This window comes from Tachysurus fulvidraco, chromosome 19, assembly GCF_022655615.1.
Source record: "Tachysurus fulvidraco isolate hzauxx_2018 chromosome 19, HZAU_PFXX_2.0, whole genome shotgun sequence".
In the NCBI taxonomy this organism is placed as follows: Eukaryota; Metazoa; Chordata; class Actinopteri; order Siluriformes; family Bagridae; genus Tachysurus; species Tachysurus fulvidraco.
In genome coordinates this window covers 6983172-7000218 of record NC_062536.1, presented here as the reverse complement: position 1 = coordinate 7000218, position 17047 = coordinate 6983172, and the positions used below count along the sequence as shown (strand labels likewise).

Here is a 17047-nt window from a genome sequence, read left to right as displayed (position 1 = left end):
TTTTTTTTATTTTAAAATTACATTTTTTTGAAGGGACTAAAGAAACAGTTAAAATAGTTAATACATGTATTAAAGCTAGACTCAACGTATGCATGCATATGAATCCTAAAGGACAACAAAACAATAAAAGCTGTGCAAGGATTTGACTTTAATGTTAAACTGAAGAACAGCTCACAGAAGCTGTCCCGCTGAATCCTAGATTACAATGGACGATGGTTTTATTACAGTAGGCACTTTCGTTACTCCCAAAAATGTTATTTTATTTTTTATATTACTTAACATTTTGATTTTTGGGTGATTTGTCAGACAAGGCTAATATTATTTTTAAACTAAGATTTAAGCTTGATCCTAATATGTTCTCATACCTACTGTACATGAACGGGGTAATTACATAACGAAAGGTCTTTATTCAGACAGATAAAAAGCTGCATGTTGTTAGGCTCTGCAGGACGTTTACTGTGCTGTAATGGCATTAATTACTCTGTGGTGGGTCTTTTTGTTTGAGGTAATTAGCATTGGCAGGCAGCAGACCATGACTATCTGAGTGCTTGCCGTTTTGACAGAATATACAGTACGTGTGCATACTGTAACAACCGTCAGGCAAAGGATGTCAAAGGATGTGATAGGCTTGAGATGCATGCGACAAAGCAGAACTGCTTCATGACCAGGCATTGATTACGGACATGAATGTTACACACTGTCTTGTTAAATTATTTGTGCCATGCTTAAAGATCTCTACTGTGTGATGACTAAAGATCTACCTGAGAGCAGTCTGTATTCCTTTTTTCTCCAACTTCTGTCTTTGTTATTGATAAATCTATTCTCAGGAATAACACTGACATATACTTCCTCTACCTCTCTGTTTCTCTTAGTTTCCAGTGGCAGATCCCATTGACCCTAGCAGTGGGAAACACCAGTCACATATCATCTGAGACGGTCATATGGGTCTCTAAAAAGACAGGCAAGTTCTTCAGAGATGCAGCACAATCAGAATTGTCCAGAAAAACATAACATTTACTAGCCATGCTTTCAAAGTCACTGACAGATACTGGGTTTATAATCAGTCACCTTTATTTCCATGAACCATGGGTTTTAATGTACCAGAAGTTTGTCTTGGTGTACTGGTGCATAGTAATAATGAAGCATAAAAAGAAAGAAAATATATACTAATAGTTTGGCAGTCTGAGTTAAGGGTAGAAGGTTATCTAATCCATTCTAGTACTGTGATTCAGTAAAGGTCCAGTTTGTTATTATTTTTAGCTGAACCCTTACCATCTAATGTTAAAGTGAGATGATGCATCATAAACAAATACAAATGTAGGCATGATATTCAAAGTGTAAAGATTGCCAACTTCAGGGACTGAGATGCAACCAAGCAAAACAAAACAAAACAAAAAATGTTGGCATCAAAGCTACAGAAGGGATGTGGGTATATGATTCCTGCAGGTAAAATAATAATAATAAATAAATAAATAAATTGTGAAGGTTTTTTGCTGTAATGTTGAACTTTAAAGAACAGTTCACAGAAGCTTATAGGGAGTGTTGCCAGGTTTCAGCAAAATTCCCACCTCTCAAAACACCACTATTTATTTACCGTAACATTTTAACTGAACCCTTATCATCGAGAATAAAAGTCATACCAGTGAAAGCACGGTCATCACAGAAAGTGTTCTTAAGTGTTGTTCTCAAGTTTTTTCCATCCATCCATCCATCCATCCATCCATCCATCCATTACGCCATTTATCCTACTGGATCACAGGGAGCCTGGAGCCAATCCCAGGAGTTTCAGGGCTTAATGCAGGGTACAACCAGTGCCAGTCAATTGCAGGGCACAATTGCACACACACACACACACACACACTCACACTACAGACAATTTAGAGCTGTCAGTCAGTATACAATGCATGTCTTTAGACTCGAACAGGAAACCTGAGAACCCGAAGGAAACCCCAAGCACAAGGAGAACATGCAAACTCCACACACACGTGCCCCCACAGTCGAAGCAGGAATCCAACCCCCAACCTGGGAGGTGTGAGGCAAATGTGCTAAGCACCAGGCCATCGTGCCCCCATTTGTTGTTGTTTTTTTTTCTCCCCAGTAATTTTTCAACATAACATTTCTTTTGGTGCCATTGCAAAGGTCCAATTTTTCATGTTCACTACATGAAGAATAATTATGTGTCAGCTGTTTATTCCCTTTAGCCCCTTTCCACTCATGTGATATGGATAATTTATAGACCATGTCTTGCTTCAGCAATAACTCGCATCTAGAACCTTATCCTTGGAGCTGGTTACACTGATATTGAATTCAATTTAGGTATTGACTTTACTTACTGAAGTTTCCTGTTGAAGGTATGTTGAAGGCTGAGGTATTATTCATGTGTAACTCAATGCAGCTAACCTCCAAATGATGAACTGGAAACTGGTTTATTAAATCCTTAGACAAAATCTTATTCTAAAGGAAAATGTTTTAACAGATCTTTAGCATCTTTAGCTTGGTTTCATTGTTCTTTTCATTTCTTGCCACTGACAGGTGCAAAAAGATGCAAGTGTGGATAGATGTGGCCTTGGGTACCAATTAGCCAATCAGAATTAGCCAGTTGCTCCACTCTTACTCCACAAACAAAAGCATTGTAAAGGTCCAATATTGGCTTCCTTGCATACTTTACTAAGACTACATGCAAATAGCTCATTTGCTATTAAAAGAGAGATGACTGTGTATCACAAAGATGCTTCAAATCCAACAGAAAACCAGACAGAGATTTGTTATAGACTTACATGCATAAAACTGCAAGGTAAATGCTAAGGATTGAACTGAAACAGAATTCGGAGGAAAGGAAAGACAAAGCAAGGCCCCTTACAGAACAGGATAAATGTATACATGATACCGCATAGTAACTGAAACAAAAAGGAATATAGAAGAATTTCTTTATAATCGAGTCGGCATACTGAAAACAGTATGGGTGACACATTCATTTGAGAGCATGTGAAGTATTTGCTTATGAGAACCATTGAAGCATACAGTGTATTGTTGCCATTGGACAGTCTCATCTGTTTCAGCAAAAAATTCATTTGCGCTGTGGAAGATTTCAGCAAATTCATTAGCGACTATAACAGTCAGGGCACAATTTCCACAATAAAAAGCCTGAGTGAATATAGACATTCCCATTAGTAGCAACCATTCATCACCCAACCTCTAAGTGCATCTGTTTTGGGAAAAGGAATAAAATGTGGATGTTTTAATGATGTTAGACTTTGCTTTAATGCATTATCACCTTACTATTTCTCCATGTATATTTATAGAGACGCACCATGTGGGCCATGTAGATGAAAAGACGTGGTTGCTGGGAAACATCAATCAAACAGGCTACTTCAGGGTGAACTATGACCTTCACAACTGGAGGCTCCTTATCCAGCAGCTGATGATCAACCCTACAGTATGCAGCTACCTCATTACTCTCTTACTGCTTTATTTCATCAAATTCTGCTTTTAGTCTGCCTCTCAACTTTAGAATCCCTCTATTACCCTGCCTTCGCCGTGTTCTGTATTACACTCCACTACAACTTTGTCTCTATTTCCTCCCTGATTGTAGATCATCTCTGTAGGCAATCGTGCTGGTCTGATTGACGACGTCTTCAACCTGGCCAGGTGGGTTTTTAATGGAGAATAGTTTCTCAGACAATGAAGCATCAGCCACATTGGACGTAAAGCTGGTTCAGAAATAACGGAAGCTTCTTTGCCCATTCGCAGTCTGCTTGAACGAAAGCAGATGTTGGCGCTGTGTCAAAACACGGCCCAAAGCGAAGCTGTGCTGAAAGATAATAGGAGGAACAGAAGAGTGTTATGCATTCCTCTGGTCATGCCTCCTCTCTCTCCTTCCCTCTCCCTCCCTTTTTTCTCTTTACCTTCCACAAACAGCATCTCTGTGAAAGCATCCAGTACAGCTCAGTTGTTTGCCCCATTCTCCTAAGGCTCCATGCTGAGTACGAAAGCTGAGAGGGATGTATGATGTAATAGAGAGATCACTTCCTCCACTGTGGAGTCAAACCTCTTTCACAGGATATCATATAATTGTGCCTTGTATAGATGATTTACACAAAACTGTCAAACCCATTTTAAGTAACAGGCCACATTTATTTCATTAACAGGGTGGCAGCACATTTAATGTAATGTCAAAGGGGCCAGACAAAAAAAAAGAAGCTTACTAGACCAATATCATGTCCAACTCTTCTTGTACATGGTAATTTATCAGAAATGTATGCTGATAGGTATGCAGAATGCACAAACGTCCAAAAGTTTGTAGACATATGATCATCACACCTATACTGTACATGTTTCTTTAAAGGTTTTCCACTAGATGTTGGAGTGTGTCTGTGGGGATTAGTGATCATTTAGCTACTGTACAAAACCTTTAGTGAGATCAGACACTTATGTTGTAAGAGTGAGGAGGTCTGGGGTTCAGTCAGTCTTCCAGTTCATCCCAAAGGGGGGGTGAGTCAGAGTCAGGGCTCTGTGCAGGACACTCGAGTTCTTCTACTCCAACCTCAACACACCATGTCTTCATGGAGCTCAGGCGCTGGAGTCATACTGGAACAGGTCTCTTAGTTCCAGTGAAGGGAAATTTTAATGCTGCAGCATACAAAGTACATACAAACTAGCCCTTTTCAAATCTCCCAAGGCCATGGGCTGCTTGCATTCAGTGTAGTGATGAACACCCATTTTGAATTAGTGTTGCTCCAGCAGCATTGTTTATATTTGTGTGTCTTGCAGTAGGAACCGAAGGTAATTGAAATTTTATATAAGATGCATACAGATAAATCTATTGTGTTAGGAAAAGTCATAATAATAGACCAGGCAACGGTCAGACAGTCAGCAAACATCATGAACCAGGCAAGACTATGGGCAAAAAAATAATAAAAAATGAATAAATCAGAAAAACAACCTCAATTGCGGAGATATACATGATAGCAAGCTACAAAAGATTCAGCAATGACATGTACTTAACATTAAGTGTCTACTTTGCAAATGTGCACTTGAACTGAGAGTCCTTATAGACCGTGAGTGTGGTTGCAAGTGTAATATAGTCCAGGTTTGTGCAATCAGAATGCTAATAATGGTGAATGTGAGTGTGTATTGCTGGGTGGTGTAGGAAGCCATGTTTGTAAGCCACATAATAATATTCTGGGACTTGTAGTTGGGTACTGAAGCCAGCATTGGAGTGACAGTCTGTCTGTATTCTATAATCTACTCATTCTGTCATTTGATTATAATTGTTGCACAGCTGCAATGAATTCACCACTTTATCAATACAGTATATCGGCTCTTAACATAGAACGGGTGTAAGTGTTCACTGGGTTATGTGATATTTACACACGATGTGCTGGGGCTGATGGGTAATGTAGTGATTTTGGCATAACTTTTGGTACACATTTTTTGTTGTTTTTTTTACGTTCGTAGCATACGTAGTATTTACTTTAATCCTGTCCGATTTGACACACTAAATAGATGGAAAAACTTTAAAGTTTAAAAATGAATAACAAATGAGCAAAAACAATGCTTCCGAGTGGCAGAAAGAAAAACGTGATGCAGACACGAAAGATGCTTCCTATTGAAATACATCAGATCAAAAAATAGGGAAATTTGTCTCCACGAACACGTCTCCATACCTAGAAATGTGGGTAATGAAGCGCATTACAAAACAATTAAACAAACAAACAAAAACACATCAATACTTAAAGGCTTTATTCCACAGTTGCTACTAATCCCCTTGTGACTGGTAGAGCTTCTTTCCATATTGAGTTAAAGTCATGTGGAACAGTCCATAATTGCTTGTGAATGAATATGATTAATTATGATGATTAATTGAGAGAATTTATAAATGTTAAGGCTGGTTTAGCTGTATTTTAATTTTGTTAAATACACTGAGCCTTATTTATAATACTGAATACAAATGGATTTATTTCTAATATGAAATGAATGGAATTTGTTGAAAAAAAAAAGATCCTCAGTTCTTTAGGTTAGTAACTAACTGTGTCGACCGGCTAAAACACCGTATTTTAAATACACACAAAAATACAATAAAAGGTGTGTGACAAACGGTGTTTTTGCATATTCATGAAATGGAGAAGAGGCAGATTACGCTCCATGAAAGGAAACACAGAGAGAATAAGGAGCTGCTTTTTCCTACAGGCCATTCATGCCCTCGGACAGTACAACACCTCCACAACCTCTACCACATGATGTACACTATAATTGCACATATCTGCACTTTATTTATAAAAGTCTCACTCTTCTATGTATTTCTGCTCTCTTTCCTTTCCCACCTGTATAGTTCATTCTGTTTTTAGTATAATCATACTGAAATTCTATTCATAGGTTTTTTTTTTGTTTTTTTTTTGTATATTTGTTATTCTTTCTTTTTTTTTAATTCTAGTTTTTTATGACAGACAGTCAAGATCAAAACATGGTACATACGGCAACGTTTTAACAGATGATTTCATGCTTTTCGGTGAACAAATACTTATACAAGAGATGTACTGTACCTTTTCTGCTTGAAATGGTATCTTCTTGAAATGTTGTGCAATACGACAGCAGCAGTAAACATCAGCCATCAAAAAGACTATTTTGCAACCTTTACATTAAAATGTGACTTAGTGTATTTTCAAAGCCCTGAATAAAATCCAACATTTTTGCCTAACACAAACAACTAAATAAGATTTCGAAGAAAATTGATCAGTGAGATCATTTTAAATTTCTATTTTGAGAAACATTTGTTCCAACAAGTCCTTTTCCAAACTGGAACTCTGACAGATGCACGTACAGTATCTTCTTTCCTCCCGACTCTGCAGCCCAGCTTCACTGTTCATCAATCAGTAATTGAGAGACTCGTGCGTTTTCACTTGTTCACAGCTCATTCACATTACTAAACACAGTTCATCAGGGAAGCAATCGTGTAGTCGAGCACTGAGCCATGATGAACTCTATCATACTACTTTTACAGTAGATAAAAAAAAATCTACACACCCTACTTACGAATGCAGTAAACCAAAATACATTTAAAAATACAATAACTTAGTTGTATAAGTATGTATACCCCTTATACTTAAAATACTCCACTCAGCCCTTTTGGCTAAGAGTTTACCAACATCTTGATTTGGCCGACAGGACAGTGCAGGACAATATTTCTTTAGTTTTAGATCACTTACAGTATGTAGCAGAGCTTTATATCTGCATTGTGATGAAGTCCTGATCTGTGAGGTTCCAGACAGAGAAGGAAGCCTTACTGCACAGATCAGTGGAGATTGTAGGAATTGTGCTGATGGTTAAGGTGTAGGTTCAGTTGAGGGATCATGGACAAGACCTTCCGACTCACTACATGCCAAATGAGACTTATGCAGGATTAGATTTCACAATTAATGCAGGACAAAGCTGAAAGACCAAACACAGCATGTTGCATGTATGTCTATGTGCGAGTTTTTTGCTTTAGCTCTGCCAAGTGCTTCTTTTTCTGGTTTTCCAACTGAAAGGAAATAAAAATAGCCACCAAAGTAGGTTGCTGGTAATAACACAGGTGAGAATAATCACTCCTTACACAATGCTTCAACTCACCACCTCTATCGCCCTGTGTTATTACTCTATAGAACTTCTAAATAATTTTACAAATCCAAGACACTTTAGAAGAGTCAGATGATCATTGCAATATATTGATCTAGCTCTTTTTATTAGGATTTGGAAATATGTTTGGTCTTATCTTGTTGACATCTTATGGAGCTTCATAAAATTAAAGTCAAGAGTCAAGTCAAGTCAAGAAGCTTTTATACCATATATAGCTGTCACAGTACACAGTGAAATGAGACAACGTTTCTCCAGGACCAGGGTGCTACATAAAACAAAGACAGAGCTATAAGGACTTAGTAAGTTACAGTAAGATACATAAAATGCATCTGTGCAGCCTGATTGTGAGGGCTGACTGCTTCAGTACTTTTTCCAGAGGGCAGGAGGGTGAAGAGTGTGTGTGAGGGGTGTGTGGGGTCATACACAATGCTGTTGGCTTTGCGGATGCAGTGTGTGGTGTGAATGTTCATGATAGAGGGAAGAGAGACTCCAATGATCTTCTTAGCTGTCCTCACTATCCACTGCAGGGTCTCGTGATCCGAGATGGTGCAGTTTCCAAAGCAGACAGTAATGCAGCTGCTCAGAATGCTCTCAATGGTCCCTCTGTAGAACATGGTCAGGATGGGGGAGGGAGATGTGCCTTTCTCAGCCTTCGTAAGAAGTAAAGACACTGCTGGGCTTTCCTGGTGATGGAGCTGGTGTTGAGTGACCACGTGAAGTTCTCCGCTAGATGAACATCAAGAAATCTGGAGCGAACAGCAGTGGACTGAGGATGCCGCCCTGAGGGGCTCCAGTGCTCAGTGTGGTGGTGCAGGAGATGATGTATTAAATTAAATAACGTTTTTTTTTTTTTTAGCTGTGAATTAGGTGAAGTGAAGAGCACGTGTGATCTTAGACACCATCTGATCCACTGCGATTCTTCTTAATTAAATGACTAAAAGGTCTTTTATGTCTTAAATTAAGGATTCATGTTTCTATGGATTTGTGTGTAATTGAAATAAATATTTAGAATTAACCTCGACAGCCTAATTTGTATATTCTCAAAAAGTGCTTTAACTTATCGCAAATTATAATATTTGAAGCCCATCAGTCAAGGTTTCTATCAGATTGTCTGCTTATGTGCGAATTTCCACACACTCTGGACCACGAGTACACTGTAAAACCCTTATAAGTGCATTTAACTTAAAATAATCATTAACTGAACAAATTACATTGAACATTTTAAGTGAATCTAACTCAATTGTGTAAAGAAATATCAGCTTTATTTTTCATTAAGCAGCCTTTCCTATGTTGTTTTAAGTGACTATCCTAAATTCAACTGAATTTATATTTGATTAAAATAAAGTATAGTGAATTAAACCGTTTTGTTTTTTTAATTTCTATTGTATTTTTTTCGCTCAGTAACAAATGCTTGATTTTACATTAACATTTTTAAGTACAACAAAGATGTCCAAACGTTCCAACAATTGATGAATTAATTTCAATGATTTAATTTGTATATCATCCTTTAAATTCTTTTTCAAACTGATTATAAATAAAAAATGGGCCTTTTTTAAAATACATTTTCATTCATTTATGATCAAAATTTGTAGTTTAAATGCTCTTTTTAGAACAATTACCAAATAAATCCCTTTGTACACAACTCGACTAATTAGGCCCAGATTTCAATCTAGCTATCAGAACACATCTACTGTATAAACTTTAATCTAGCCATAAAAATGTTAGGGTTTGTTAAAAGTAAAAAAAAAATAATAAAATAAAATACATTGTTTTTTTGGAGCAAATTTAAAACCTTAAACGTGTCCAGTTAGACCTGTTTTGGCCCACAATATGCTTTTAATTGCTGTACTCATTGCTTTATTGTGCCTAAAATTCAATGATAATCTGCTATTTTCTTAACGAGATAGCCATCTGGGGAAAGAAAAGCACATGGTTTGAGAATCTGCCTCTGCAATGTGTTCTTCTACTGCTGCCTCTAAGTGAACATGAGGGGTGAAGGAGCATCAAAGTACCAAGCATTATGCCCATTATGCAGATGAGCTTTTGCTTGCCTTTTAATAACACATGAGTGATTAAGGCCTGATGTAATTGTGTTTTGTCAGCTGTCTTTAAAATCTATTGCGTAATTAGGCGGTGCGGGTAATTAATGCGTAAGGGCAGCAGGATTTATTTGCCTTGTGGGATGTTTAGCATTTTGTGCTGTTCTCTCCACACCGTCCTCCTGTCTCACATCCACCGAAAGTGCTTACAATATTAAAAGCTCATTTATCACTCAGCTACTGTAAATCAATAATTACACGTTATCGATTGTGTTTTTCAGACAGAAACTAAATACACAGAGAAGCATTGAATGATAAAGTTCAGATTAAACAAATGGAGGTGGGCGCATGCGCTAAAATATGCAAAAGAGACATGCGATAGATTTGTTCTTGTTTGTTTTTTTAATTAGAAATGTTTACGCCTAATAGTACAGTAAGTTCCAGAAATCAGATTTCTTTTTTTTTTTCCTAGAAAACCGCCGACACAAACGTGTGGATCTGATTGTAATTCAAGACAGTGCTTCTTTGTGGGTGGCCAAATAGTGGGGAAAAATGTCCTTAGTCTGTTCCATTGAGCTTGTTTGAAGCCTTTCTCTATTATTTGCTACATGGACTCCTGCTTTCTCCTCAGATGGTGTTAGAAGCCTCTGAAAAGCCCCAGGCTATGGAGAGTTGGGGCTGAAATGGATGGAAGTGGTGTAGTGACTAATCTTTGTGATAAAATACCGAGTCATATTTGCTTCAAAAAGCCTCTGGAATCATACCTTGTGTTTGATATGTTGCTCTTGATGACAGTGGATTGGGTTTGAACTTCTCTTCTAGTGCCAGTGCCTTTTATCCTCCAAGCGTCTGATCCAAGTTTATGGATTTATACAGCATAAAGAGGACTGCAGCATTAGAAGAGCAGAATGTGTGTTCAGGAGACTTTTTTTTTTTTGTGGAAAGCTTTATCCATGTTGGCAAACCTCCCTCAAATAGTGTTATGATCTACAGTATATACTGACAACACAAACTTGTATTGTTCTTTCACTTTAAGCAAAGATGTCACTTTGGCACATTGCTGTCAGCTTGTGTTCACGGATAGCCACAAGTTTGGATCACTTTGCTCTTATTTATCTTTTTTTTTCCCTTTCTTTTTACATCTACAATTGTCTCTCAACTGTTCTCTTTTTTTTTTTTTTACACGTTTCTCTCTCAGAATATCAATTTCTCTACACCAGTCTCTCTCATTTTGGGTGTCTCTGCAGGGCTGGCTATCTCCCACAGAGCATCCCTCTGCAGATCATCTGTTACCTGTCGGAGGAGGATGAGTTTCTGCCCTGGCACGCTGCCAGCCGTGCACTGTACCAGCTTGACAAGCTGCTTGACCGCACCAAGGACTACAGCATCTTTAGCGTAAGTGAATCTCCGTTAGCTCTTGTGGAACTTCTCCAATGACCTGGGGATCAACATCGGTAGTGGAGTTTAAACTCTGTTGGTCCCACTGAGCCTTCAGGACTGAACACAATACGAGAAAAAATATTATTTGTTTAATTCACATCTGTACAATGAGAAAAGGGATTACGTGGTCGGTCAGATTAAAAAAAAAAAATACGATGTATAGTTTACATAGAAATACGAAGTTTATCAAAAATAAATAAATAAATAAGTAACTACATTATTTTTTACTAAACTTAATTTAAACAAGTTTTTGAATTACTATATCGGATGATATGGAGTGATCGTGATCACATAGTCACAACATAAACTGGTTACATTGAGAAAACCCAAGAGGATGATGGGATATATGACTATAGTATTACATTCAGGGGCTTAAGCTATGCATATTAGTACAATGCTAATGAGTCTGTTGCGAACCGTTTCGTTTTATTCGTGTCTTTACAAATACACGCTCAAATAATGTTAGATGTATGAAAGCTTATTGTTTTATTGCTACTCAATTCAATTATGTGGAACCAAGATATGCATTTTAATGAATTTAATTCAAAGCTTTTTTTCAGTCCCTTTGAGCTTTCAACAATGATCTGGAATCAGTAAAGAGCCTGAGAGTAACAGCAAATTGTAGGACATGTCAGCACAGAGCTGTTTCACCAAGAAGCAGACACAGGGATGGTAGAAGGAATTGTTAAACCAAACCAGATTAGACATCATTTCCTGTCGTCTGTTCCTCTGAATACTCTTTCTTCCTCTAATGAGTTACTAGATATGTACTGTGTATCTGTGAGCAAAGCATGATCTTATAGTATTTGGATTCTGATGTCAGTAAGGAAGCATAACAAGCCACGTTAACTGCAGGTGGAAACACACACACATGCACACACACACACACACACACACACACGTGAACACAATCATAAAGTGCATATGTGTATTATCTACTTAACAGTCTTTCTCCTCTCCCCCTCACTCTCTGTGATTTGTTCTCTCTATCCCTTCCTTCTTCGCTTGCTTATCTCGTCCATCTCTCCTTCTTTTTTATCCTGTATGTTCAGAGCTATGTGTTGAGGCAGGTTGAGCTGAAGTATCATAAGTTGGGCTGGCCAAGTATGAATGCAGACGGCTCCTTCCTGCAGGCCACCTATCAGACTGAGTAAGTGCTAAGACTTTCACTGCTCTAAACACAGACACACAGTGAAGACAATCTCCATCTGGGATTCACAGTTAAGGAGCCAAAACTTTTTCCCTATATATAAAAGACAGATTTATTCCAGCTCTATTTTAGCTCAGTATATATTAGAATTTTACTGAGTCAAAGGTTTTACATACCAAGTTGACTGGAAGATTCTTGAAATCTCTCAAGACATTTAGAAGCTTTTGATTGGCCAGTTGTTCTAATTAACAGATCATTAGCGTCACCGTTGGGTGCTATGAGCCAAACCGCGCAGCACATGCTAGGTGTTTTCATGTGTTTGTTGACATTGCCACAGGGTTTTGTTTTGATTACCCTTGTGATGTCCTAATGACTCACATTTGGTCTTAGCTTTGAGTTTTTCCTTTGATTAGTCAATTAAAGCCTCGTGTGTCTTGTGTTTAGTGCAAATTATTTGTTCGTGCCTGATGACCCTAAGCCTTTTGTACATGTTCACGGTTTCCATTTTTCCAATTAATTCATTCATTAATACATTCATGTCTTATATGCTTTCTATCCACACTACCACTACCAAAAAATTCCTTTATACTTCTATACTCCCTCTTTCCCTCATTCACTTTCTTGCTATCACTTTGCCTCCCTTATTATACTACCTCTTTCTCTTTCTTATTCCATCTTATATTTCATGACCATTTCTTCACCTTTTTTTTTCTATACCACTCTTATTTGCACTCTGCGTTATTCCCTCTCTCGCTATTCATGTCCTCACTCCCATATCCCTGCCCCATTTACTTCCTCTCCCTTATTCCCTCTGTACTACTCTCCCATTTACTTCATCACTATCCCTCATATGGCATCTTACTTTTTTTTTCCATTCTTCTTCCATTCTCTAAATCTTACCCTGTCTCACCATATATTATTCCCTCTCCACTTGTCTGTCCTTTCTTCTATGTTCCTTCGCTACCCCAACCAGAGAGCTACAAAGAGCGGTGATTATGTTGGCCTGCAGTTTTGGGAATAAACACTGCCACCGGCAGGCTGTGTCCCTTGTGTCCGAGTGGATATCGAGTAACAAGAACAGGTAAAACACACACACACACAAACACTCTCACACTCTCACTCACACAGACACACACACACTCACACAAACACACTCACACAAACACACAGTGACACACTCACACTCTCACACACTCACACACAGACACAGACACACAAACACACTCAGACTCACACACACATATTCACATAATTACTAATAAAGCTAATTAATGTCACGCTTGAACCTAACTATAATATCAGTAACATCAGGGAATATCTTTTAGTTTTTTTCAAATATTAAAAATTACTACAGTTTTCTATATAAAAAAAAGGAAAAAGAGAATGCAAACAAACAAGGAAGTAAATATAAAGACAGACAGATTTTACTTGGTCCATACCAACATATAAAAAGATGATTACACACAGTGCAGCAGATGCTTTTTATCACTATATAGAAACCCTGAAACACACGTCTCAACAAATTAATTAGCATTTTAATTACTGTAATTAATCCCTATGAAATAAATATCTGGATGAAACAGTGTGGAGTCAGTATTGTAGTAATGGTGGTGTGTGATTTTGACAGAAATCAAAAGTGAAAAGTACGTTCTGTGTGTAAAGGTGGCAACTGAGTGTAAGTGTGAGACGCTGTGTACTGGGACTGACACTGTGACATTGGTTGTGTTGATAATTTGACATCTGATCAATATATTGCACATGAATCACGCCAGCCCTCGGTGTGTACCCACTGTCTGCCAAGCACAGCAACACCTATTTGCTCATCTAATAGCTTTTGTCCCCAAACAGCCTCGCATACAGGGCAGTGATCCTCAAGCAAACACAAGATGCCATAAGTACCATCTAATTGGGAAAATAGAGCTTATGAAATGTACAAGCAGCTGCTGCGTGTGTGTGTGTGTGTTGGTGTGTGTGTGTTTTGTGTCTTTGTGTGTGTATGTTTTGTGTGTGTGTGTATGTTTTGTGTGTGTGTGTGTGTGTGTGTGTGTGTGTGTGTGTGTGTGTGTATGTTTTGTGTCTTTGTGTGTGTGTTTGTTTGTGTGTTGGTGTGTGTATATGTTTTGTGTCTTTGGGTGTGTATGTGTGTGTGTGTTTTAAACAATTCTACCAAATAATTTTTCCCCTTTGACCTGGCCCTATTATTATTATTATTATTATTATTATTATTATTATTATTATTATTAGTATTAGTATTATTATTATTATTATTTCCTTTATAGCAAGTGATACAAGACATAAGAATAAAGGATAAGGGATAAGTGTGTCTTTGGCTTTGTCCTGATCGCAGCTCTCGGAGTGAACGAGACTTCATAAAGCATCGTGATGCAACATAACTCTAAAGAAAGCATAAAAGACACAAGTTCTTGTTTACAAAATGCCTCTAAATGATTTTTAAAAATTGAAGAAAAACTACAGACTGTTAATGACAATTTAATTAATGCCATTACTCATCATGTCACTCTCATGTGCCACAATAGGCTGATGCTTTTATCTAAAGAAACTTCGACTTAGCCTCACAGTGGCAGCTTGGTTTTACTATTTAAACCTTGCACATTACATCTATACCGTTCACACCTCCAAGTTTACAGATTTTTCTTGAGTAGAAGTGTCAGAGTCAAGGATTTTCAATAGCATCAACACAACCACCCTAAAAAACCTGCACACACTTACAAGTTTATTAGCACTTTAAAAGCAAGATACAGTTAAAAATGAAAAACGTTTGCCATAGATAGCTGCATAAATAATCCTAATTGTAAACTATAATCAGATTACTGCCATATAGATTAATCATAGCACATTTGGTTAAATTGGATAAGTATTGCTGTCACCCAGCTAATTCTAAAATAGCACTTGACTCTATCATTTTATGTTGCATTTTATAACCATTTTATTTATATAGCACACTAGGAGATAATTGTGTACACAACTCGAGGTATCTACTGAGTGTCTGTTTAGAATAGCTGAAATAATGAATACAATAATGTCTGTAGAAGGCACGGTGGCTTAGTGGTTAGCATGTTTGCCTCATACCTCCAGGGTTGGGGGTTCGATTCCCGCCTCCGCCTTGTGTGTGTGGAGTTTGCATGTTCTCCCCGTGCCTCTGGGGTTTCCTCCGGGTACTCCGGTTTCTTCCCCCGGTCCAAAGACATGCATGGTAGCTTGATTGGCATCTCTGGAAAATAGTCCGTAGTGTGTGAGTGTGTGTGTGAGAATGAGAGTGTGTGTGTGCCCTGTGATGGGTTGGCACTCCGTCCAGGGTGTATCCTGCCTTGATGGCCGATGACGCCTGAGATAGGCACAGGCTCCCCGTGACCCGAGAAGTTCGGATAAGCGGTAGAAAATGAATGAATAATGTCTGTTAAATAAAAGAATTAACTGTTAATTCTGTTCAATCTCTTATCAAAGTTTGGCATATGGCTCACTCTCATCCATAAGTATTTGCTCTTTTAGATTAATGCTGATTAGGCAAAAAAATCACTATAAAGGAATACTGCGTATATCAGTATAGTGTTTTTAATAGTAATGCCTAAGACTCATATTTCAGCATGATATATTGTGGGTAAATGACAGTGTTAACAGTGACACCGCATTTTTATACAGCTGCTCTTTCAAACCCATATCACACTACGAAGTGATATTGACGCCAACGTCATCCATCCTTGGTGTACAAGATCTCCACACAAATCTGCTCCTGTTTTGCTGTGTCATTGAATTTCTTTGTTATGTCACTTTGTTATATTCGTAGAAAAGTAAATAGGTTACTTTAAGTCTTTTACTTATGAACTTATGACCTTGAGTTCATTTTTTAAAACGTTTCATGACAATTACAGTTCAAAATAAGAAATAAGTTCACATGATATCGTCAAGCTATCATGTTTCATCTTGTACAAAAGTAAATGATGATACTGAACCTATTTCTACTCACTGAGAATGCCCCAAGTACTTATTTCATGTTTCTCCAAGTTAGTGTCAATTATTCTGTTTAAGGTTATACCAAAAAAGGTCGAATGTCTCACAATGAAAGCCAACAGTGTCTTTTTAATAACTGTTGAAAATATCCGATACATCGATTTCCATACCACCGGTGAAATGGAACAGCAGTGTATTGGTAGAAACTAGAGGTCTTCACGGGTCCACTTATATCCGAAAACCCGTGGTTCTACCCGAGACCCGAGCGGGTTCAGGTCTAAAAGTTTCATGTGTGCCTCAGACACGGGTCGGGTCAAATAATAGCGGCATCGGGTTTCGGGTAATTTAAAATGAATGTGTTTTTACCGAACGGACCCGAGAAGACCCGAACTACTGTATCTTGTGTGTGTGCATCGACTCGAGTCCTTTTCCAACCTCTCCTCTGTTTGCCAAGACCGCTTGCGACATGTGGCTGGCGACGTGTGGCTGGCGGTAAGCTCATTTTCGTTGAAACAGACCTGTGTATCAATTTTGAATCCACTCTGTAGCGGTTACTTTAGTGTAGAATTATGCAACATCCGGATCCAGTCGGGTTAAAAAAAAATTGCCGCCGGGTCGAGTCGGACTCGGGTCTAATTTTTTTCGGGTTTGTCTCGGGTCTTGTCTTTCTTTAAAAAAAAATAAATAAATAAAAATTATGCACGTCGGGTTCGGGTAAAAAGTGATTCGGGTCACTTCGGGTCGGGTACATTTCTTTAGACCCGAGAAGACCTCTAGTAGAAAGTGTTAACTGATCTAAAAACTCAACAAAGCCCATAAGATATCCAGCAGTCCT

The 17047-nt window shown here is 38.0% G+C and overlaps 1 protein-coding gene across 1 annotated transcript in view; it reads left to right on the top strand.

Annotated features, from left to right (window-relative positions):
• The window catches only part of LOC113647232 (thyrotropin-releasing hormone-degrading ectoenzyme), a 152069-nt gene that overhangs the window by 119471 nt on the left and 15551 nt on the right, over nt 1-17047 (top strand). The window contains exons 11-16 of the mRNA XM_027153864.2: nt 873-961; nt 3303-3436; nt 3593-3648; nt 10901-11048; nt 12146-12243; nt 13217-13324. Coding sequence (XP_027009665.1) covers nt 873-961; nt 3303-3436; nt 3593-3648; nt 10901-11048; nt 12146-12243; nt 13217-13324 — 633 coding nt within the window. The remainder of the gene's footprint in view (nt 1-872; nt 962-3302; nt 3437-3592; nt 3649-10900; nt 11049-12145; nt 12244-13216; nt 13325-17047) is intronic.